The 25,729-nt window shown below is 41.6% G+C and overlaps 1 protein-coding gene across 1 annotated transcript in view; it reads right to left on the bottom strand.

Annotated features, from left to right (window-relative positions):
- TMC3 (transmembrane channel like 3) overlaps nt 1-23,294 on the bottom strand; it is a 46,231-nt gene extending 22,937 nt beyond the window's left edge. The window contains exons 1-9 of the mRNA XM_037835354.1: nt 23,091-23,294; nt 21,687-21,833; nt 18,124-18,199; nt 11,082-11,163; nt 8,082-8,188; nt 5,555-5,653; nt 5,309-5,451; nt 3,740-3,887; nt 980-1,023 (exon numbers count right to left, since the gene is read on the bottom strand). Of these exons, the coding sequence (XP_037691282.1) occupies nt 980-1,023; nt 3,740-3,887; nt 5,309-5,451; nt 5,555-5,653; nt 8,082-8,188; nt 11,082-11,163; nt 18,124-18,199; nt 21,687-21,833; nt 23,091-23,179 (935 nt within the window). The 5' untranslated portion in view covers nt 23,180-23,294. The remainder of the gene's footprint in view (nt 1-979; nt 1,024-3,739; nt 3,888-5,308; nt 5,452-5,554; nt 5,654-8,081; nt 8,189-11,081; nt 11,164-18,123; nt 18,200-21,686; nt 21,834-23,090) is intronic.
- Between the last annotated feature and the right edge of the window lie 2,435 nt (nt 23,295-25,729).

The raw sequence follows: 25,729 nt of genomic DNA, 5'->3' as shown, positions 1-25,729 counted from the left end.
AAATCACTTTGTGAGACTTGTTAAAAATATGGATTCTTGTGCCCCACATCCAGAGATTCTCATTCAGTAAATCTGGGTCTGGGTCCAGGGGTCTGCGTTTCAGCAGTGACGGCAGGTGATTCTGATGGGGCGGGCTCTCACTGCACTCTGAGAAGCGTTGGTGGAGTCCCATCCTTTCACCTCACAGGTAAGGAAATGAAGGCATGGAGAGGGCAAATTGGTTTCCCGGGCCGTGAATGTCAGTGGCAAAGGGAGGGCTGGTGTCTGTGTCTCTGATTCCCGACGGAGAGCCTTTTCCATCCAGACATTGGCTTCTTGGTGTCACAGCAGCTGGGTGCGTTTCCCAAATCCCCATGTTTTTTTCCAGAACATTACTCTGAACCAGCTTTCTTTGTTATAGGAAATAACTGTGAGTGCTAAGGAACCAGTGAGCATGTCGCGTAAACAGATGTGTCTGTCCTCGTGAAGACAGGGTCGTTCATGCCCCTTCCTGGGAGCCACCCTCAGGTTTCATCAGTTCTCTAGTGGAAGGGCTTCGAGGTCTTGAGAAGAACCTCAAGCCTAAAAAATCACCTTGGAAGGCCTCTAGACAGGAATTGGATAAGATTCATGATTCGGGATTCCGTAGATTTGTTTTTAAATAAAATTAGTCTTCACAGAATTTATATTTTTATCTAATTTAGCAAACTAGAAGTTAGTGCTAAAAATAACTCTATCACAGGAACAGAACAGGAAACTGGTTAAATTCAGACCCCTCAAACTTGTTGCAGAAACTATGGAAGGAGGAACTATTCTGAGACACTGCTCTGGAAAAATTATAGAGTTCTCAGACATCACAGTCTTAGAAAGATGGATATTAAGAAGAAAGAAGAACTGCCTGATGATGTATAAAATTAAGATATAGATAATCTGGTAATTTTTGTACCAAATTGAAACAAAGCTTATCAATGAATTTAACATGGAGAGTATTGATACATACAGGTTTTTGCTTTTCTTCTTTTCTTGTTCTTCCAGTATGGCTTCCTTTAAAGAAAGACACACACAGCATTAAAACTTAACATTATCATCAATCATAAATCATCAGAAATGATTTATTCAATATTTTAATCACATCTTCAGTGCCCAAGGCATAATTCTGTAAGATTCTGTTATATCAATGTCATATGTAATAATCAATAGGTAAAAAAAGAAATTAGGGATTGGAAAGAGGGAATGGAAATTGTATGAGTGATAGATCAGAAAATTTTTTTCCAGTGAGATGTAAAACTGAGTCAAAGCTTTGTATTATAATCTCAAGAGGATGAAGGTTTTTCTAATTATGGCACAAAACCCAAAAGTCCCAGATGATTAATTAATTCAGATAATATAAAAATGAAAAATATTCAGCCCAGCCAAACCCACCATAATGAAATCAAAAGACAAACAACAAACTAGGAAAAAATATTGGCAACTCATAGCATCAAGAAAGAACTACTTTTCTGAATACATACCGGAATTCTATAATATTCCTGTATGTATTCATTTCTTTAATAAGAAAAAGACCAAAATTCCAACAGAAAATAGGACAAAGAATACAGACAGTGCTCAGAGGAGAATTTTAAAGGCCCTTTAACAAGAAATGCCAATTAAAAGTATTCCAAGATATTTTTAATCTTTCAGATTGGCACATATTCAAAGGCTTGATGCTCATCGTGTGGGCAAAGTTGTGAGGGAGCAGGTACCCTCAGACATTGCTGGTGGTAATGCAGGTTGGTGAAAACTCAATGGAGGAGCATTTAGTGATTTTTGCCATAGGCATATATGTATAAGTATATGTGAACATTTATATTTATACATATATGTACATATATACATATATGCATTTATGTAAACATATATAAAATACCTATTCAGATAAAAATACATGCATTCTTTGACCAGCAATTCTTCCTAGGAATTTATCCCACATACATCTCACACATGTGAAATGATGCAAGTGTAGTTATTCATTGGGACATGTTTGTAATATGAAAACATTAGAGACAACCTAAATGTCCATCCAGATGGGAATGGTTAAATAAATTGTGTCACATGCCTGCAGTGCCAAAGGAATAAGTTCACTCCTTATGTCCTGACTGAGAAGGATTTCCAAGATCCCTCATAAGCTGATGTGCATAGTAGGCTATCATTTGTGTATATCTGCAGGGATTATCTCTGGAAGGAATCACAGGAAACCTGAATAGGAGCCAGGTGGCTGGAGGACAGAGGTGGAGTGGAGGCTTTTCACCAATAACCAGTTGGACCATTTGAATTTTGACTTCTTCAGAAAATTAAATGGAAATCGTTTTCAAAGGATTAGAAAACCAGCAAAACCAACACAACACAACACAGCAGGACCTTGGGACTGCAGTTCTTCTCTCAGGAAGCAGGAGGGCGCTGAGGTGACAGCTCAGGGCCAATGAGGCTGAGTCAAAAGTTGCTGGTGGGTCCTGCAGGGCTGGGCTTGCAGATTTAACGAACCCTAATTCTGAGCATTGGCTGGGGCAGGAGGGGGGTGGGGTGTTGAAGGCACTGCCCGGTGTACACTGAAGTTTTGCCCTTAGAAATACAGTGTCAGAAGGTTAAAGACAGCCTAGAGTTTTTCTTACACGTGACACCCAAGTTAGGCCTGTGTTTCCCAAGCCATGATGAAGGAGGGAACAGAATAGAACAATAAAACTTCTGTAATCTGATGCCCTGATGGGAAGAGAAAGGGAGGAATGGCTTGTTGTAAAGCTAAGAAAGAGACCCCAAGGAGGCCACAGTAAGGATTTGGTGGTTGTGTGTTCCGGGGAACTAACATTGCTGAGGAGCCTTCAGAGCTGCGAGAAGTTTCTTTTGAGATCCACAGAAGCCACCAAAGCTAAGTGGAGTGAAGACACAGCCCCGGCAGAGAGAACCCAGAGCTCCCTTTCTGAGTCTACCCAGCTAAGAACATGTTGTTGGCGCTGGACCCAACCCCCCCGAAAAGACAACTGCTTTCTAAAACTCCACAGAATCATTTCCCAGATGAAGTAGTAAAAATTTCCTTTTTTATTTAAACTATTTCCTTGGAAAGCTTTCTCAAATATATTTTAAAACTTCCCTGCCTTCTCTGAACATACCCAATGTACTTTCCCCGTGACTCAGTTTCTCCTACAGATACTGCCATTTTCTTGGGTGAACACACCCAGAAACAGAACCCTTCTCTGACCTGAAGAACATCAGCTGACTGTGCTTTTGGGGCTCCGTGTTCTCCCCTTTACAGCTTTCATTGTTCACTGGCTGGAAACTGGGCTGTCAGCATTCACCGCTTTCTTCTGGCCTGTTTTTAACATGCTTTGCTTTTGGAATCTAGGTACCAGGTGTCATAATAAGGTTTAAAATAAGAGCACATTATTTAGATAATCTGGATGTGCTTTTTCTCTCCAAATGGGGCACCCCTTAACTGTATGTGTGATTCACTAGACCCGTGTCTCCGAATGCTTTTGATTGCAGTGCTCTAACTTAAAAGCAAAAAGCTTACATTCCCAACATGTATGCAGGAAAATTATGAAAAATACACAAACTGAATTTTTTTTTAAGAATGAAATGAAAAATAAAACATATTCCAATATTTTCTTCCCTTCCTGCCTTGGATCATCTGCAGATTGCCGCCCTGCACTGTTAGTAAGTGTGGGGACTGAAGAACCCGACTCCACAGCTCCCTCCCCGGGCAGCCCGGACAGGCTGGCTTACTCACCTTGATGCTGTTCACGATGGCAGCTGCTTTGCTTTCCGCAGCCTCTGGGTTTCCAATGAGATAATCCCAGGCACAAAACACCCGCCAGCAGAAAGTGTAATTTTCATTTGAAGCACTGGCAAGGCTTGTGCGGGAGTTCTTAGCCATTCTGAAAAATAGGATCCAGAACAGGTCATAATAGAACAGAGTCTCAGGAATAGAGTCCACCACTGGGGGAGATGCCAGCCCACAGAGCCGCTGTGCGAATTTGAAAAAGGTGGCCCCTTGGATCACTGCCTGGCAAGCAGAGAATGGGTTGGACATTAGCCTCCATCTGTCTTCTCAGTCAACCCCTTTGAGCAGTGGGAAAGCTGCAAGCACCCATCAGTGAGTCCACTTGACAATCAGACCTACCACTATTGGAACCATCAGGTCACTGGAGGTGTGTGTGCCCCAGGAGCCAGCCCATTCCATCTTTGTGTGCCTGTGATTGTGAATAAAATTCTTTCCTTTGAACTGAATCAGTCTCCTTGGCACTCCTGCTCATTGATGGTAACTCTGCCCCTTGGGATCATGCAGAGTGTGTTGGGTCCCTCTTGCACAGGGCATTCATTTAGATAACTAAGGCAGGAGTCACAAGCCCCGCCTCAGGTGAAACCACCCCTGTCTCTTAGACTATGTCTCCTGTTATAAGGTTTCAAGTTTCCTCGCCATCCATAGATTCTGAGTTTGCTCTGATTTGCCAATGAACTTGTTAATTACAAATCTAGCAATGGGCTTTTTTCCAAGTGGGGTCTTGAGATCATCCAGAAGTTAAGCTGGAAAGAAAGCCTCCAAGCACTGTGCATCTCCTAAAGTTTTTTTTTTTTTTTTTTCCCCTGAGCACTTCTGCCTGCACTCTGCCAAGATGCCACAAGCAGCAGGATGACAAATATGAACTGGTAGCATAAACCAGAAAGCAACAGGTGAGCCAAGAAGGTGGGGTCCGGGTTCCCCCTGGGGTCTAAGCCTATCTGTCAGTCTGCATTTATCTAGATCCCACATAGAAGCAGAGAAAATTCAAGTGAGAGGGGGACTGGAAGTTTTCTCAGCCACCCTGCCTCTTTTCCTGATGAGATCCAGAGAGGAAAAGTGAGATGCTGAAGGCCTCACAGTGGAGGTGGTGCAGGATTCAGAACCCCCAACCAGTTTATTTGCTTTTTCATTGGGCCTCCTCTCAATGATGAACTAGGATGCAAACTTCATCACAAGACAGACAGGTCTGGCCTTTTCAGAATTTGTGTCTAGATCACAGGCAAATATATGGCCAAAGGAGGATGTTTTGCTTTCTGCAACCTCTAGTCACATAGATCATATTGTTTATATCTCTATTAGTATAATTGTTATGTTGTCTAAAATTACATTAACTGGTGAGTCAACATGATTCTCTTCTCTCTAGACCCATCACAGAACCTGGCTTAAAGTAGTAAATTTTCAATAGGTGCTGATTAAAATGAGCCTTGGTTGCCTCACAGGGTTATTGACTAGACTAAATGAGATCACACATGACATTACTCTCGGCACATATTTTGAGAAATCGAGCAGTCATACTTTTTCAAAAGAATGATGAAGCTATAAGCAAATACTGCCATCCCCACCAGGAAATACGCCAAGGGCAGCCGGTAGCCAGCTCTCCCGATCCTCCTCTCTCTGCCATAGTAACCATAGAAGAGGACTGAGTACTGAAGGTAGCCCTGCAAAGAGAATACTCGGTGTCATTCATGACTCCCAGATCCCAGAAGCACAGCCTCATTGTCCCCTCCCTAAAGAGAAGAGTGTGGCCAACCATCAACTCACCCCCAGGGACCAAATGGTGTCCAGGTCTTGAGCAGATGCAATGTGCTCCTTGGGGATGGTCTTGCTGGCAGTGCTTCCAAAGGGCTGGCCAGCAATCAGCTGGTGAGAAGGAAAAGAATGTCATATGGTCCTCTGGGTGGGAAGCAACCAGGAGAAAGGGGGTGGCTGGTCTCCATGTGCCTATGAAGATGCCCCAGGGAGAGATCTCCAGTGGGTGGATTTCTGCTTGATTCTCACTGATAGAAAATGGATTATGGGTGGCCAGATTTTAATTTTGGAAGAATTAAATATCTCCTATAGATATTCATATATTACATTTGTAATTTGATTTTCCATTTCTTTTCTCACTAGTGTCCTATGGGAGTAAAATCCAAATGCTATGCATGGATTGTCACTAGTTGGATGCCAGTCGGTGATTTTCCAGCCTGGGCAGAATGAGCAGTTTCTCCCAGTTCAGGGGAGTAGCTCCAGCCCACAGTTCTCTCCTCTAGGAGATTGGGTAAACGAAGGTGATACTTGCTCTGCACGAAGCACAAGATATCAGTCTGGGTCCAAAGACATACATGTGGGGACCCTCTTCTAAACTGTGGGGTTCATTATATAATCACCAACTTCCTCCTGTCTCTAAATCCAATGCCCACTTTTCAGGTCTTTTCTTACTCGACCGCTTTTCAGTATTTGCCACTGCTGACTGCTCCCTCTTTATCCAACACTGACTTTGATTTCCCTAGTGTTCTCCTCCCTTGGTTTTGTTTTTGCCTCTCTTCTTTCTCCTTCCAAATCTTTTTAGAGCATTCTTTTTCTTGAGCTGTCACTAAATGTCACCCTTACTCAGTATTCTGCATTAGGGTTCTTTTTCCACTCTGCACATTTCTCCTGTGGATCTCATCTACTCTCACAGCATCCATGTCCATTATCTGCTGATGGACAAAACACAGAATTCTAATTCTAATTCCTCTTTTGAGCTTCAGAACATGCTATCTACTATTTATGGGCATCTCTGCTTGGATGTTCTACAGGTACCTCAAATGCAACACTTCCCAAAAATGGACCCATTATCTTCTTCCCTTCCCCACTGCCAAAGAAACTTATCCCCAACTTTGGCTAATGGCATAAAAAATCACCCTAGTTGCTGAAGCCAGAATCCAGGATATAACCTTTGACCCTTTCTCTCCTTCACTTCTCCAATATCCAGCTAATCTCCAAGTCTTGTAAATTCCACCTCCTAAGTATTTCCCAAATCTATTCACTTCTCTACATCCCACTCCTCCTTCCCCAGTCAGGTCGCCATTATAATTTAGTTGTTCTATTGATTGTTCCAGCCTCCTGTTTTGCCCCTCTTCAGATTATTTTCTTAAAGGAAAATCTGGTCATGTTAGTGACCACTAATGGTGCAATGGCTACCATTTTGGCTTTCAAGGCCCTTCCCAGTCTGGACCTATCTTACCTAGCTGGGTTTATTCCTTACCTGTCCTCCTGTCCCCAGCTGGCCCCCCATCTCTCTGACAACTCAATACTACAGTCATCCAGAATTATCCATGTTTTCCTGTATACACCCTGCTTTCTTTGGATCCCACCTGTCCACTCTGCAACAGACACAGCTACATACTCAGTCTTCTTAAATGATGAATTCTTCTCATCCTACCCTTCAGGTCCAGTGCTGGCCTCACTTCCCATGGCCCCCAGGCTGGGTTAGTCTGTAGACAGCTAATTGAAGAAGCTACTCTTATGAAGTTGATACCTTTTGGTAAAAAGTACATCTGAGTCCACTTTCCTGAACTCCTTCTGACGTTTTGTGAATGGGTCTGCCTGGGAGATGGAAGTAGTGGATTCCTACAATCTGCCACTTCTGCTCTTGTCCTAGGAGGCACAGTACACGGCACAGGGGAAGGGGAGATCTGGTTCCCAGGAGCCCAGGCCGGCAGCTGGCTTGCCCTCCACATGGGCCTTCCTGCTCAGCGCCTGCCTGGGAGTGTCTGGGCTGGGCTGGGCCTGGCTTCTCTGAGTGGACTATTGTGGTTACTCGGGGGGAGTGGCCTCATTTACTTTGCGAGGAGGGAGTTTAATTGAGAAATGGGTTTTATTTTAACGCAATGTCAGCAACTATGGCCTGTAGGCCATATCCAGTCTGTCCCCTCTTTTTGTATGGCCCAAGAGCTAAGGCTGGTTTTTATGTTTTAAATGGTGACAAAAAAATCAAAAGAAGAATATTTGTGTCATAAAAAATGATATGAAATTCAATGTCAGGGTCTGTAATTAAAGTTGTATTGGGACAGAGTCATGATCCTTGGATTACGTATTGTCTATGGCTGCTTTTGTGCTACAGTGGCAGGGATGTATGTCTCGCAAAGTCTAAAATATTTCCTATTTGGTACTTTACAGGAAACGTTTACCGACCCCTGTCTTAACACAAATATTATCCGTCCTACTAGGATGACAGCAGTTGTTGCTACTGCTGTAGTGCCCCCACTCCCCCTGCCCCATTTTTAATGAACAGTACTTTTTTCTCTCCTCAAACAGTCCTTACCTCTGGAATGACAATAAAAGCACCTGTCATTATGGTGAGTACAATATTAATTCCAAATAACCATCTCAAGAATATGAAATAGGAGGCAACGCCAGATCCAAAATGGCCTAAGGGAAGATAAGATAATGAGAACAATTTATATCAAATCCTCACAGTGCAAGAAGTTCTCCTTAAAGCAACACCATATTTTTTCTTATATCAGCAGGATATAGAGTAAAAATATTCCATTATTGGACCAATCAGGGTGGTCACAGAAAATGGTAATTCAAGGGGCTCAAAATGCCTGTTAACCTCTACCAGTTACATATACAGAAAAAAGTTCTTAGATTGCCTAAACTATTTGATAATTTCCCTAATGACATCCATCTGAAATGTTTTTATCAAATTTACGTTTCGTGTTTGCTAAGAATTCAAATTCTTTTGAGAATTTGATATATTTCTTTTCTATTTTTTATAGTTTTGAGAATTCCGAAGATTTTTAAAGTGCCCTTTTACCTTAACTTCAAGATAAAAAATAAATTTCTAGGTGTTAACATTGGGGGAAATGGGATGAAACGTATGTGGAAACTCTCTTTGCAAGGTTTCTATACATTTAAAATTATTTCAAAATAAAAAAGTGTATTAAAAACAAATTTTTATCTATAGATGTGAAAAGAAGGGAGCAAAGAAGTTAGATAAGGATGTAGGTAACTTTCTGGAGCAAGGGAATTTGAACCATGTTAAAAAAAATAACATCTATTGACTTTTTACTTAAAATTTAAGTTATATTTGTTATAACAAATAAGAAAACACAAAACAGCACAATGAAGGCAAAAAATATATAAACCACCTATTTCAAGATCACTAAATTAAAATTCTACTAGAATTATCTCCTGTTAAACTTTTAATATATAACCCCCATTGTAATTCTGTATGTATATTTTTTCACATAAAATTGGAATTACTCTACAATATGCATCTTCAGTTATCAACATATTACAGACGTTTTCTCATGCCCAAAATATTCTTGTATAATATAAATTTCAGTGTTCCATCAAGTGAATTTTCCATAATTTATTTAACATATCCTCCACTTCTTGACATTTAGGAGTTGCCTGCTTTTCACTAGGGTAAAATAACTCTGTAATTAATTTCTGTCTCAGGTCAGGTTCCCCAGAAACAGAGTCTAAGAAAGAGATTCAGCTACACATGATTTATTGAGGAAGTGTTCTCAGAGGAAAGGGGGTGAAGTAAGCAGGGTAGGCCTGGGGAAGGAACTAATTTAGGATGTGCTCTCACCCAGAGCCCAGTTCAGCCTGATTCCATGGGGATCTCTGGAACGTGAATTGCACTGCAGGGTTGGCCCCAATTTGAGCAAGGGGGTTGGCTTTTAACGCCTCTCTGTCTGTTGGTCATTGGCTCCAAGCTGTCTAAGGGATGGGGTGGGGGCAGAGAGGAAGGCCATGTGAAGCTAACATCTCAGGGCAAGGTCGGCCAAGGGCATGCTCTAGAGAAAGGAGCAGCTCTGCATCCTAAGCGGCCAGTGCTCAGGGCAGCCAAGCAGCAGGTGTGCCAGCCAAGAAAAGGGGATCAGCATTCACTGTAGCTTGTTCATTGGTTTTGTTGTGTTGCTGTTTTCTCTGGTCGTTAAGAAATGGAAGGCCTGTATCAAAGGGTGTGCACATTTTTAAGACTTTGAGAATGTATTGTAAATTTCCTCTTGAAACCTTGTCCCTGTTTATATCCTGACTAGCTGTGTATGAAAGTGCTTAATTCACTTTGTGTTGAAAACATGGGTTCTGTTTGTCATCTTTTAGCTTTTTTATTTTATATATATATATATATATATATATATATATATATATATATATATATATGTATATACACACACACACACACACAAGCTTGTTTTTATGTAATTAAATATAATGGTACTTTCTTTGCTAATTTCCTCCAATTTAAAAATTAAGCAGGTCTCTCTCCAATCTGAGACCACAACATCCATATTTTTTTAAAAATTCTTCAATGGCTTTCTATTTTCTACTTAAATATTTAGTGCAATTTTAAGTGAGAGATGTAAATTAACTCTTTAATATGAATAAAACAATTGTTCTGGCACAAGTTATGGAGTCATTTGGCCTGGCCCTAATAATTATCATATGCTAAAGATCTGTATATACTATCATCTGTTTCTGGAGTTTTTGCTTATTTCTTTGATTTGTCAATTCCTGCACTTTTGCTAAACTGCTTCAACTGTTGTAGCTTTTATAATGTATTTTAATATTTTGGTTGTATAAGCTCATTTGCATTTTTCCTTTTAAAATCTATTTTGGTTAGTTTGTTGGGTGTTTTTCTTCCATATGAGTTTTCTGATCCTTTTGTCCAGTACATTGGGATTTTAATTGGAATTGCATTAAATTTGTCAATTGATTTTAGGAAAATCAACATCTTCTACATATGAATTTTCCCAAGTCTCTCCACAAAACTTCTTTATACCCTGTGGTCCAATTTTTTCAGTTTTCTTCGCTTTGTACTTATTAAATTTATTCTTCATTGTGTGTGTGTGTGTGTGTGTGTGTGTGTGTGTGATAAATGTGACTAAATTTTTAAGGGGTATTATAAATGCTTATTTCTTTAGGATGTATTTTCTAAACGGTTACATTCATGCTAAGAAACAGATTTTTGCATTTTTATTTTGCAGCTGTGCGTCTTATCCTTTTTCCCATATGCGGATTTTCACTTGTTCCTTCAGGTTTCCGCTGTGTCTGGCTGAATGAATGAACTGACAGCAGCAGAGTGTGGAAGGGGAGATTCGGGCGTTTCCCCTTGTGGGAGGTGGTGGGCAGATGCCGGGTTTTCCATCTCCTTTGCCCCGTGTCAAGCCTGGTTGAGCACGTGTGTGCATGCACTCCTGATGCACATGTGTAAGATCAGGGCACAGACACACTTTTCCTGGCCTCACTGCTGACTGGCTTCTAATCCTGTATCCTGCCTTCCCTTCTTCCAAGTATAAATACTTACTCTCGATTTTCTTTATCCTCATTTCCCAGGGAATGAAGATGACCACAAAGTTACAGGCAAGACGAGCAAATTTCCGCCAGAGCTAGAAAGGAGGAAGCAGGATTATACAAATTCACCTTCACAACAATGGCAATGACTGGGTGGTGCCAGGGGTCCTAAACGGAGGTGGGGCTCTTGGACACACCCTCTCATACCTTCAATTACAGCTTCAGAGGACTGTAAGCACCTCTAGGACCAAAGTAGCCCCTTGTCTTCTCTGGGCTCCTGACCAGGTGAGTGGACACCTGCTTTGGGCTCTGAGCTATGGTTCTTGGTAAGGAGGTTCATATTCTCTAGGGTTGCAGCTTGCCTTATTCCTTCCATCCAAGCTGCCAGAAATTACCTGAGGAATGGTGTCCAAATACCCCCACTTGGCCCCACCATAGACTTAAGGAAGCTCGGGGGGTGGGGACAGGGATCCACCTGTTAAACTCCCCAGGTGCTTACATTCACATCCCTGTTTAAGGGTGAGAAGTCTAGCACCTACCTTGACTATGAGCCCCATCCTACCTTGTGCCTCACGCCCAGCAGCATAGCTCACCTTCTAGCCTCTCTCCAAGCTGAGCTACCAGAGATGAGGTCTGGAGATTTGTCTTGTGCCTTTCAGCCTCTGAAACTGTGACCTTCTAGCCTCTGAAACTGTGATGCTATAAATTCCTGTTGTTAACCCCACTCATTGTATGGTCTTTGTTTTAGCATCTAGGAAACTGACACTTCTCATAGGAAAATAAAGCAAAATGTGTCTTGATACTGGCCCTGCTCTCCAATTAAATTGGCTGGTTGTTTGTTTTAACTCACAAACAAGCTGGGTTTGTGTTGGGAGCAAATGATATTGATGTGGAAAGAAGGGTTGCAAATGTAATTACAGCATTCTGGGCTGTAAGATGGCTCATGTTCCTGAAGCAGATATGTGTAATAATATTCCAGATGTGTCTGCTAAGGCCAGAATGGCTGCCTGTAAATGAAAATCTATTTGCATTTCATCGGTACTTGGAATCGTTCAACATATACTCATTATTCAAGACTCAACCTAAATGTTGCTCCTCCCATGAAAACTGCACACATTTTCTGTAGCCAGAAATAAATTCTTCCACATATAAACATCTCTAGCAATTATTTTTGGTCTTTCTTATAATATTTGTCATATTGCCTTGTAGTACCTAAATTTTGTTCACTTGGCTTATCTCCTATAATAGAGAGAGGAAGACTAAAGTTTCCTGATCTTTTAGCCACTTAATTTTCTGGAGGAGGGGATGCTCAAATGTCCTTTGTGGAGGAAATGAAGTTGGAAAATATTTGAGTCTCTGGCTCATTGCAAAGTACTAAAGTGTGAGAAGCACTGGGTGGATGATGTGAGCCCTAGCTCCAGTTCCATGTCATTCTTACTATGTGTCTATGATGGTTCGAAGTTTTATCTACCCCAGAAAAAATCATGTTCTTACAGCTAATCTGTTCCTGTGGGTGTAGACCTATTTTTATGATAAAGTTATTTAAAGCCAGCCCATTTCTGGTATATTGCATTTTGGCAGCTTTAGCAAACTAAACTAGATTTTGGTACCAGAAAAATGGGGTGCTGGGATTGCAAATACCAAAAATGCTGGAACAGGTTTATAAATGGATAAGGGGAAGATTCTGGGAGAATTGTGAGATGCTTCATAGAAAAGACCTAGATTGCTTTGAAGACACAGTTAGTAGAAATATGGACACAAAAGTACTTCTGGTGAGCCCTAGAAATGATGAATGTGTCCTTGCCAATTGGAAGAAAGGCAATCTTTGTTTTAAAGTGGCAGAGAATTTGGTAAAACTGGGTCCTGATGTCAGATGGAACATGAAATTTGAAAGAGATGAGCTTGGAGATTTAGCTGAGAATATTTCCAAACTAAATGTGGAAAGTGCAGCCTGGCTTTTCCTTTCAGCTTGTAGAAAAATGTGAGAGGAAAGGGATAAGCTGAGAACTGAACTCCTGGGTACAAAGAAACCAGAAATTGATGGTTTGGAACATTCTGAGCTTCTGGAAAGTGAGTCCCGAGAGAATAGTGCCCCATGTGAGGATTCAACGGAACATGGAATAGCCAGCCATTTCAGTACAAGCTAGGACTGGAGATGGAGTTATCCAGAAAGGATTTGTGGAAAGTCCTATTGTCTAATAGTTGGGACCCCTGTGTATTGCATTTGAAACCAACAAGGTTTTTGAGAGATCTGTATGATCGGAACCACTGCCACCCAGGACTAAAAGGGACAGTTTGAAGGAAAAACTACCTCAAAGGCAAAACCATGGAAGCTGAGGTCTGGAGCCAAGAAACCTCGGTCCAGGAGAGTGGACCCACCCATGCACAAGGAAAGGGTGCATTTCCCTGAGAACTTGCAGAGGGCAGGCCTTCCACCTTGTTGTTCAGGAAGAGCGTTACAACCCCAGGGTTTTCAGATGCCTGGGGAATTGTGAAAAGCTTGGCCATCCCATTGTCCAGGAAGAGTGCTGCTGCCCCAGGCTTCAGAGAGTTTGGAGCACATTCCCTGGGGATTGGGGAGAGTCTGGCCACCACCACAATACTTAGTGATATTGGAGTCTTCACCCCACTGTTTAGGGAGAGCAGGGTCACTGAGCAAGCACTTGGAAAGGGTGGGGCAGCCGCTTCATCAAGCCCAGAGAACAGAACGTCATTCTATAGATAACTCTCAGACCTTGAAATCTAAGGCAGGATTTTGGAACTGTTTGGGACCTGTTTTCCTTCCAATTTCTCCCTACGGAAATGGGAATGTTTACTCTATGACTATCCTTCCTTTGTATATTGGAAGCAGATAACTTGTTCTAAGTTTCACAGGTCCACAACTGGAGGGGAATTGTGCCCCAGGACAGACCACACTTGTAATTAATTTTGATAAGACTAAGTACTTAATGTTGTTACTGAAATGATTTAAGGCTTTTGGGATATTGTGATGTAATGAATGTATTTTGCATATGGAAAGAATATTTCTTTTTGGGGTCCAGAGGGTGGAGTGTGATGGCTTGAAACTGCACTCCAGAAAAGATCATGTTCTTAAAGTGAATCCATTCCTGTGGGTATAGAAATATTTTGTGTGGGACCTTTTGATTAGGTTATTTAAAGCCAGCCCATTTTTGGTATATTGCATTTCAGCTTTAGCAGACTAAAACAGTAGCCTTGGGGAAATAATTTTCTTTCCTTGGAATTTGGTTTTCTCATCTTTACAAGGAAAGGTAGGACTCAATCAGTGGCATTCAGAGTGCTTTTTACATTTAAAATTGTATGACAACTTTGATGCATGCAACAGACCCAAACAGTGCAGCTTTGGCATATAGGAGATGCAAAGCCTCTTCCCCAAGACCTCCAATGCTTGTTTGAGAAACCAGAGCCCCAGAACTCAGTTTAGAAAGCACTGGACTGGATGATGCCTAATGCACACCTGGTAATGAGGATCTATGCTAGATTTGCCTAAAGGAGCTTCTGGCTCTTCTTAGAGGTAAATGTGACTGGAAAAGGTGATTTGTTGTTGTCCAAGATTTGATAAGGCATGGGAAAAAATCACATGCTTCTCTGATAATATGCAGCAAATCACCATGGCAAAAACCTTGAAACTTTGGAATGATCTCAGATTTTAAGAGCAAAACAGAAGCAAAACAAAACAGAAAAAACAAACTTGAAAGAAACAGGTCCTAATTTGGGGCATGGGTTATTCCATTTTGGTAACTAAGAATAAGTTCATTCTTTCCTCTCTGGAAAAGCTGACAAGATTACCTGGAATAAATACATTCTAAAACCATGCATTATCATTTATGAAAAATAAACTATTAAAATAAAATAGTTTGTAATTTACAAAAAAAAAGCCTTCATTCATAGGATGCATTGAGACCTATTCTGTGCAAATAGTGAACCAGACATGTAAGATGCCAGCTGGTGTGGAGCTTGCATTCTACCAGAGAGAGTGCAGCTGGGACACGGTCCATCAGGACTGGGAGAGAAGGCTGTTTTAAACACGGTGTCCAGGAAAGGTCTATGAATATGTGAGCTGAGACTTGATAAAAAGGAATCTATAATTTAAAAATACGTAACTTGGAAAAGGAAGTACTGGGGAGGAGAGAACAGCCAGTACAAGTCTGTGGTTGGCCAGAGCTGCACATTTTACAGAACAGGTTAGAGGAGAGGGGAAGGAGATAGGATCCAGTATATAGGCAGTGGCCAGATCAGGTGGGCCATGGGAAGGAGTCTGGATTTAATTCTAAATGTAATGACAAAGTATAGGGTGGTATAACTGGTTTATGGTTACTGTTACTCTTTCACAGATTTCCCTGGCTCTTGTGTGCAGGAGACTGGAATACGGGGGATCATGGATCACAGAAGGAGGACCTGTTAGGGCCATTGGCCTATCTGCCATCGTGGGCAGGTGCTTTAGCTCCTACACAAAAGAAGGGTTCTTGCCAAATCATGCCATGAGGGCTCTCCGGACAAAGGATATGGGATTTTAAAGCTACAAGGAATCGTAAGAACCAATAATAAAACCCCATCACCTTTAAAGTCATTTACCCGGGGCAGGGAAGCACTAGGCAACTTGATCACTGCTGGTTATTGTTCTGTGTGCCGAGGACAGGCAGTGTTTCTGTCAATGTGAGCCCTCACACCTACCTTGACTTCTTAATCAATATAGACATGTGCTGGCGCTAAAGGTAGACTGTCTGCAGCAAGGTAGTTTCCTGCTAGAGTCAAGCAGAAACCTATATGAAAAGAGAATGCAGGTAGGAAATGTAGGGGAGGGCTCCCGGATGCTTTGGGCTCTGTAACAGTGATTTCCAAGGGAAGATGGAGGGGCAGGCCATGAGGGTGTGTGCCAGATTCTCAGTGGAGGGAGTCATGGGGGAAGAGGTAGCTCTATCAGGAAAAAGTTATTGTTTGGAGAACAAAGTTATTATTTTTATAATATAAACCAAAGACTAAATAGAGACAGAACCCATTTGGCTGCAGATAGCATGCAGAGTGGCTAGATGTCTGTCTTCTCTTCTTTGAGGAGGGAGTGGATCCTGGTCCCCAGGAGTCCATATCAAAATTTCCAGTGCAAAAAAAAATGTGTTTCCAAATATTAAAAAGTGGAGAAATGCTGTCCTGAGTGGGGGTGGGGAGAATCAAAGTGTTAGGAGAACATGGTGGAAGGATGACTTCTCTTTGGCATTTTGCCGCGGCTCTCAGCTGTGAGTCTCTCGTAGAAGGAAGTTCGTCCCAGCACAAGGCATGGCACATGGATTAAACTGAGCTGGAGGGAACTGCTTTCTGCTGGGCCACTGGTAACATTGCAAGGAGTAGGGCGGCTATGTTCATTAGGTGCTGGCTGAAAACTTTGGGGCAATCTCTAGGTAAGGCTGAAAATTTGGGTTACCTGCCTCATTCTAAAAACTCAGCCCATTATCAAACTACACATTTAATCCATATAGTGTTTACTGTTACTAAAAGTCCCTATACTTTTTTCATTGTTTTATAAGCTATATAATGTATGATCATATATTATGTTATATAGTGTAATGCACATGTTACAGGTTTCCTGAACCCAAGTGAAAGAACTTATATTTCACAAATATTTCCCTATGGCAGTTAAAATCTAGAGAAATACTTAGAGAATACTTAGAGAAAACAAGGAAAGGGCTTGGCAGCATATATGCTTATATTTATTCCATTAACTCCATCATAGTGCGACAGATATAAGATGTTCTGGGTAATTTTGGTCAGGACAAAATTTTGGATTCAAGTTTTCAGGAAGAGTCTGTGAAAAGTAAGAAAAAAGAATGCTAAGGCAGAACCTTGGTGATCATTGATATTTTATCTTTTTTTTCGGACAGCTAAAATTTACGACTAGCTTTAATTTAACCTTTATTTTGGTTTTAGAGATTCTCAAAAGAGTCTGTCAATTTCTGTCTGTTAAAATAATAACTTTTAAAAAATATATAAACATTGGTGAAAGATTCAAAAAAGAGTCTGTCAATTTTTGTCTATTAAAATGATAACTTTTAAAAAATAACATTGGTGAAGTTATTATGAGACCAGTAAATTCTTCCATTGTGGATGGCAATATAAATTATAAAAGGTATTAGAAAATAATTTATTAATATTCCTCAAGTAACAAAAATTGGACCATACCCTTTTCTACAATGGTCACAGTTCTGATATTTTTCTTATAATAAAGAATTTAAAAAGATAGGAAAAGCTACTTGTGCAGAGACAAACTTTGCAGGATTGTTAATAATAATGAAAAATTAGAAACAATTTAAATATTCATCAGTAGGTGAATGACTAATGAAAGTAACATACATTTATCTGATGGAATATTACACAGTCATGGAAAATGAAAAGTATAAAAACTACTTCAACATGGAAAAATCCTTATGTTACAGTGTTAAGTGGAAAAAAAGCAAGACAAAAACGTCTGTACACTGTAATTGCTGCAATGTGAAAATTATATTTTGCAACGATTGAAATGTGCTATTTTTAAAAGATGCCAAATTGGGAAGTAGGAGAAGTCATTTTTTTTCTTATTTTCTAAACATGTATGGAAATTATTGCAATGTCTTCATAAACAGATAATTTCAAAAATTCCAGCTTTAAATTGCTAAGTGGAGAGAAATAACAAAGACCTTAGCACTGTATTACAAAATGAGCACTTGAGAATGCCTGTTACTTTCTCATCACAGGATACAGTGACTAGAACTTACATGTCTGGGTGGGATTAAGTCAGGAAAGATGCTAGATCATTCTCTGAAGGGGAAAATCCTTTCCCTGCTAAATTACTTTTGCCCAGGGACACACATTTGGTAAATGACAGCATCTGGGACCCCACCCAAGCCTTGGGAAATGCAGACTTTCACCTCACCAGACTGCTCTGCAGCTCTTAGTGCGGATCTGATGCTCACAACTGTGTATAACGACAAGTGCAATGCCAAGTGCAAGCTCCTGCCCTGCAGGCTGCAGGAAGAGGGGTGAATGCCCCTGTGTGTGCTTTTTACCTCTGCTCCTGCGGCTTGGTAGCCTCGGGTCCTGGTCAGCCTCCCTTCAAACTTCAGCACAATCTCCTTTGCTCGTCTGGCAGAAGAAACAATTATGAACACAAGTTTATGACACTTCCAATTTCTGCAAAATGTGTGAAAATGCAACAGGAGCAGGCAGCCAAGCAAGTAGGACAAGATGGCATGGAACGGTGGAGTGCTGCAGATATTTCTTCTTCTGACTTTTGGTAACCAGAAAACTTCTTTAATTTTTTTTCTTTAACATCTAAATAGATGAATTGATATCAGATGATGAATTAATACCAAAATTAGTTGCAACTAAATTTCTGAAAGCCCTTCCCTGATTCTGATTGTTGGCTGGGAATCATTAGCTTTGGAAATCCTGGTTTCAGGTGCTAGTGTCTGACCTCCTCTCCTCATCTCAGCGGCCTTCCTGCTGCAGCCAATTCTTTGGAGGCAAAAGCCAAATCTAGCTTTGGAGAATCTGCTTTGGTTGATGTGAGCAAGGAAATGATGTCTACACAGCCATGAACAACCTGACTCAGCCCAAACAAACTAGTGACCCAATAACTGATCATTTTACTGAGTTGACCTGATGTCTCTACCTAAATGGTTAACACTTGAAAATGGCTTGAATTCATTGGGACAGATGGTTAAATGCACACTTACATGAAAAACAGGATTGGAAACTAAATGTTAGTCCCATGGGACAGACTGAAGCCCAAATCTCATAAGACATGGATGCCCTCCTCACTACATCCTATTCTACCTCAGCCCAGAAATACTCCTGACCCAATGGTTGGCCAACCTCTGCTTGATTACACTACGTGGTGAAGAACTTAGTTCTTCTGAATCAGTCGAATTTGTGAGTTTGACAGGTTTACTTGTCAGGAAATCTTGCCTGTGCATCCCAAGCGGCCTCCTACCCACACTCACTGGGTCAGAGTCCTTCCTTGGGAAACACAAGGAACAGATTAGCTGCTTTTCCTCAGACAGGGTAGTCACCTCAAAACATGACCTAACCAGAGAGCTGGGTTTTGGACCTTTCTGCCCTTATTGCAATAGTCCCATCTTCATGACCCAGCCAGTGCATTGGCTTCATTCTGGTTAGAACTAGAAATGCAGGCGAGGGTGAGGAAGATGGGGCCCATCTTCACTGGAGCTGCATGCTGAGAGCATCTAAGAAATAAAGGCACACCATGGAAGTCAAACAATTATTTTATTTATTTATTTATATCTTTTTTTCTGCAAACATTTTCTGCACACCTATTTTGGATTAAGCATCGTGGACTACAGAGGTACATAAAACAGAGTCTCTGCCCTAGAAGAGTTCACTGCCCAGTTGGGATGAAGGAGACCTAAAGAGACAATAACCATGGGAGTTGGGGTGTGGTAAGTGTTATGATAGAGGGGTGAGTGGGCACAGAGGTAGCTTAGAGGGGTGGACTTAACCTAGGACTGGTCAGAGACCATTGCTGATTCCACCAGTGCTGGCCGCTTGCTTCCCAACAGGAGAAACAAGTGCATGCTGTATCCTCCCAGATGGCTGATTTTTGCTCCAGACTCAGGGCTGCAGCTCCCTTCTTTCATCAGTGACCAGTAACGCTTCCTTGATTCCAAAGCAGTCAGTGTTCAGTGCTTTTGGAGCCTTCCACAGAGGCACCAGGATGGGCCCCAGTAGGTCCAATTAGTGAGGCATTGCTCCAGTAACTTCTCAAGGTGACAGAGAGGAGAGGTGTGTGGCAAGGGGATGACAAATGGAGGTCCTCAGCGGGTGAGCTGCCCTCTGAGAGCCTGACCTGTGGCCCGACGTGGTGCCGGCCATCCTAGTGCTCCGGCTGAGTGGCGGGCCCACACCATGGTGCATGGCCCGGCTTGCTCTTTTTTCACTCAAGTGCCTTGATGGAGAAGTCATCATTTGCTCTGCTTCTGTCTCAGGGTTGAAAAGGGCTTCACTTCCTGCTGTTCTGATAACCATTAACCATCATCTGTTTAATTTTTTTAAAAGTTTTTTAAAATTCCAAGATCACATATACCTTTTCCTTAGTTTAATTGTCCAGTGATTACTTTGATAGAGTGCCTATGTTTTAATAGAATAGAACACTAGAATTGGGGTCAGAAAGCCCAGGTTTAAGGTGCAATTCCAGCCCTCAGAAGCTGTGTGTCCTTAGGGAAGTGACTTGACATCTCTGAGTGTCAGTTTTCTCATCTAAAAAATGGAGATAATGCCATCCTTACTCAAATAAATGGACACCAAACATGGAAGGAAGATAAAGGAGAATTAATTGGAAACTCATGACAGTGAAAATTACGGCTGAGCTTAGCTGTCTGTCAGAGTCACTTGAGGGATAGGCTGTCCCCCTGGTCAGACTGGATGAGGAGGGCCTGGAATGGAAATCTAATTAAGATGTGATTTGATGAGGAAGAGTCAAGCCTAATAGATGGTGGATACAGGGAGAAAGGGATATCTGCTTGGCATCTAAAGAGGATACTAAAGAGCAAGATATGACAGTGGTTCTAGTCTTGTCCACACAGTGGGCACCCTGACGATCTGGTGCAGCGTCCGCTTTGCCAGGAAGGTCCACTCACAGGCCTTGGTAGCTCGGTGGCTCTTGGCATTAAAACCCATCTACCAGCTCCCCTCGCTGTGACACCAGGCATCAGCAGCCATCAGCACTCACCCTTTGTGGGTGACTACCATATAACAGACACGGTGCCGGGCATTCATGTAATCCTTCAACAAACTGCTATAAGTGGGCCTCAAATTCTACTAGGCAAACAAATAAACCTGGTGCTTGTTTAAAATATGTAGTTCTGGAGCTATCTCCTGCAGTGTCTGATTCAGAACATCTGCGGGCAACTAGGGATCTGGAGTTCATTATGGCAACCTGAAAGCTTAACATTTCACAATTTTGGAAACACTGCTGCAGGAAATAGGTGCTATTTCTCACCATCAGTTCAGCTTTAAAGAGAGGGGAACTGGCATTTCTAGAAATTGAGAAAAGTAGCCAATATCACATGGCTAGTGAGTGATGGAGATAATATTTAAATTCAGGCACTCTGTCTACAAATCTTTAGCACTTGACTATTAGCCTGACAGCCTCTCCAATATGATTCTAAGAGTCATAACAATTGGCTTCCATAGGATTTTTTTCTCCAGCGGGAGGGAATACCTGAGCAGCTAAAATGAGCACCTCTTTTCATTCTGGTTTACACACCTGTCCCTCATGAGTTTGGTTATCCTGTTTACCTCTAGGGACAGTGTTAAAATCTAGAGACAGCATTAAAGTGGGACTGAGATAGAAGACCAAAAATTCTTTGCCAATACACACACCCAAAACAGACACACATTCACCAACACACACACACAGGAACTGGCTACCTTTGAGGCTCTGTCTGGGCAACCAGCTGCCCCCTCAGACATCTTTGTGAATTCTCTAAGTCAGGTCAAGAGCAATTGACTGGCCAGTCTCACGTGAGTCTTTTCCCTCATTTTCATGGGCAGGGAAGGGTTAGTGCAAAGTATCCTTGCAATAAGCAATCATTGATGTTGAGGCTCTTACCTCAGTGCCCTCAGCTTCTGTCCCATGGGCCAAGGTCTGCATCGAATGTTTGCCATGAGATCTTTCTGGAACTGTATGTTCTGGAAGATTTGTTCTGGATCGTTACTGTCCCCAGCTTCGTCAGCATTGAAGCTGTCATCCAAGCTGCTGAAGGGATCAGGGCATTGAGGGGGAAATCTGATTAGTGGATGACTGCTTCCAGCAAGGCTCTTCTTGTCCCAGGCAAGTTCAGCATCTCATTTCCCCAGGGCCCTAGGGTCATCTGTATGAAGCGTGTGTGTTTCAAGGGCTTGGGAGTGGATCCGGGGAAGTAGAGAGAGAACTTGGCAGCCCACTGAAACACGTTTATTGGATTTTTGTGTCAGTGGCTTAGTGCAAGAAAACGGTTTCTCAAGATGAAAGATATTATCAGAGGATGTCGCAAAAGAAGAAAAGAAGGTGCTTATTTATGATTTCTGGATAGCAGCCTCTTTGGTGGCAAAACAATTTCTTTTGCAGTTTCATTGAAAAAAAAAAGCAGAGCTACTTTTAGAGGCACCACTCCTCTTTGTCCCCCAACTCTGAAGGTAAAATTAATAAAAATCAAACTCTTCTACCCAGATACCCCCTCCCCACACTCTCACTTCCATTCCTGTGAAATAACTGAAGTAGAACCAGGCAGCAGTTTTTATTAATACCGCCTATGAAGAAGAAATCAGCCAAGCAAATGTACGTAGAAAAAATATTTCTGGGACATCTTTACTCTCTAGAATAGTTTTCTACATGGAACAATGTTTATCCTCAGTAATAATTAATATACTAATCCTTACACAAGTTTTCAGGAGGAAGTAAGAGTACTCTGCTACAATTATTAGGGCAATAATGCACTTGGAAGTAAGAGAAAATAGGTCCTTTGTTATTCTTTAATTCAAATTGCTTTTAATTACTCAAAGGAGAATCTTCCTCAATCTCTCCAAATTAATGAGGTTTTACAAATATTTAACAAATTCTAATAGCACTTTTCTACTTCTAATTAGCCTGATGCATTTTCCAACAGACACCCTATTTATTGTAACAAATGTATTACATGCTCTCTCCCGACACCACTGACTGAGTGACCAGAGAGAGAACAGATAAAGCAGGCATATGAGTCTGGCCAGCACCAAGGCAGGGTGGGCTACAGCCTTTTGGATTATGCTCCCCTAGTCAAGAAGCAGCAGGTAGCGTCATCACTCTCTCTGTGCATTGCTGAGGTTGCCACCCCAGTTGTACAAGAACCTTGGAGAAACGAGTTTCTGAGTTCATTCCCGAACGGAACCCCATTCTCCATCCTCTGGTCAGACCCAAGCAAAGCTCAGGTGACCCATGCTCCCCTGCCTCACACACCTGCCTGCGCTGTCCAGCTGATGGATGGGACCGGCTCACCTGAGCAGCAGAGACTCCTGGTAGAGGTAGCGCTGGCTGGCATTTCTCCGGATGCTTCTATAGCTCTGGGATGTCTTTGAGGGTTTCATGGGAGCTTGCCTGCTGCCTGCCAGTGATCACTAGCAGCAGGCAGGGGGTCGGGAAGCTGCAGGCGGGGGTCTGTTCTAACAGAGGCTTCCGAACCAGAGCAGCAGAGTTGCTCTGCTCAGTTCTCAGAAGCAGGACTGCACTCCCTCCTGCTCCTACAGCTGGTGCTCTGAGCGGAGAAGCCAGGAGGTCAGTCATGCATATGTAATGTTAGGGTGGCTGCGGCGCCATAGATTGGCTGGAGTCTGGATGGCCAAATATGGGAGGGGTGGCCAGGTGATCTGGGGATCCCTTGGTGCTACCCAAATAATCAGTGAGTCACCCCTTTGTGCCCAGATGGGGCTCCGTGATTTGCAAAGCACTTCACGTATTTCACCGTGGCTGATGTTCAAAAGCATTGAGGGAGGAGGGAAGGCAGGATTTGCTTTTCCCCATTGCTTTCAGGAAAATTAAGATTTTGGCTCTCTATGCACAGCAGAGTCCAGCGAGAGGCCCAGTCATCACATTTTGTTTGTATTTATTTTTTATCAACTCTTTTTTCTCTTTCCAAAAAGATCAAAGCTACAGAAATGTTGATTAAACAGTACTCTGAGCATCTGTATGCTCCTAACTTCATCTGCTAACATTTTTCCATATCTGCTTTATCTCGATGTCTCTCTATATGTTTTCCCCTGCACCATTTGAAAGTAGGTTGCAGAAATAATGACGTGTTACCCTTAGATACTTCAGCAGGATAGTAATAATAATCATAAGTCACATTTTACAGTGTTTTACAGTGTTTTACACTTACTAAGCCCCCACTGGTCCTATGGGGCTGAGGATAAGGGAAATTAAGAGGATTCTGAGAGTTTCACGGTATTTGGAATTTGACAGAGATGAGACTTGCACCCAGATGTTCCGAAGATAAATTGCAGGCTGCAAAATGGGATGTCTGTTCCATGCTAATCCTGGGGCAAGAGTCAGCAGCACCCTCATCACACCAGACCTGCAGACCGGAACTTTTTCCATCCTCACCCGCAGCATCCCTTTAGCCTTTCACAACAATTCTCTGACAAAGCTCCATCCCCAAGTCCAGGACTTTCACACAGTTCCACAGTAAAAACTTCTGTTTGCCACTCAATGAAAGAAACCAGTTTGCTTGTAGTAAGGAGCTTCATTGCACATTTGTACTAACTGAAGGGGAAGGTGTGGGATTGAAATAGAGCTGTTCTTTTGTACCCTCTAATATACAACTAGGGGTTCAACAGATGGGCAGATAAATGCATGGGCTGGGCACTAGACAATGGGGCAGAAAGGAAATCCATCGGCAGCTCCAGGTGTGGCGCTCAAGAGAGGGACTCCATTCATTCCTTCCTCTATTAATTGGATGACACTTACTGGCTTTCACACACTGTACTGGCAAACACAAGCTAGAATCCTAGCCCAGCGTCCTTAGGTTGGGGATGTTATCAAGCAGGTGTTCAGATCGAGGCACAGGGAATGGGAACAAAGCAGAACCCGGGTTGCCAGATCTGGCCTTGGGTTAGAGATGGACTTTGCAGCCTGAAACCAGATCACTTTTCTGCCAAGTTGCCTGAAACCTTTTGGCCTGTTGCTCTATCTATTAACACAGCATAAAATATGTGTTTACCAAATGTATAAAATGGTATATAGAACAGGATTGCTCCTAGCCTCACTGAGATTTTTTGCAACCTCTTAGAGATCTTTACTCAGATAGTCTATTTCTGAGCGCTTCAAATATATATTTTTTTCATTCTATGTTTTCTAAAAGCCTCTTTGTCTTGTTTTGAAATGCTTATTCAAAGTTTTGAAATATTTTCAGTTACTCTTATGCAACTATTTTGAGCATTTTGGTGTCTTTGCTGTTGTACTTTTTATGGGTAGTGAAAACTAGTAGAAAATTTTGAGATACAGTGGGGATTTATTTTTTAAAAATTGGTGTAGACTCATTGCACTTTTTTCATATTTTTTTCAGGTAATTCTGCTTGACAGTATGGGCAAGATATGCTGGGTTGGTCAGAAGATATTTAACTCAATTGCACTCCATTTTTAATATCTAAATAATGAATGAATTGGGGTAATTAAATAAAAATAATTGCTACTTTTGACATAAAACTAATACCCTGTTGTTGTTGTTGCCTAATTTAAGGAAATGTAGGTTTCTATATATTTTTATTGTGGAAGTAATGTATAGTCATTAAATAAAAAGTGGAAAGAGTAGGAAATTAGAAATAGGAAAAACCTAGATGGTTTTTTCTTAATATTAACATTTTTTATCTTTTTTACCAAATGCATGTTTTTCTTTATATTTATATATTTTCAACTTTATTGAATACATGCATTTCTGTTAGCTTTTCCATTAATTTTATATCTGAAGTAATTTCCACATTATTCTTTTTTTTTAAACACAATTTATCAATAGGCCATTGAATGAAATTTTCCATCTAGAACACAAAACATTCGGCTCTGCCTCATTTCTCCGACACTCATCTTGAACTCTCATATACATTTTTTTGCCTTTAATCTTTTTCTTCTTTTAGTATCATCTCTTT

Source organism: Choloepus didactylus, chromosome 4 (assembly GCF_015220235.1).
Source record: "Choloepus didactylus isolate mChoDid1 chromosome 4, mChoDid1.pri, whole genome shotgun sequence".
NCBI lineage: Eukaryota > Metazoa > Chordata > Mammalia > Pilosa > Megalonychidae > Choloepus > Choloepus didactylus.
The sequence above is the reverse complement of the archived record's forward strand: the minus strand, read 5'-3'. Positions and strand labels throughout refer to the sequence as shown.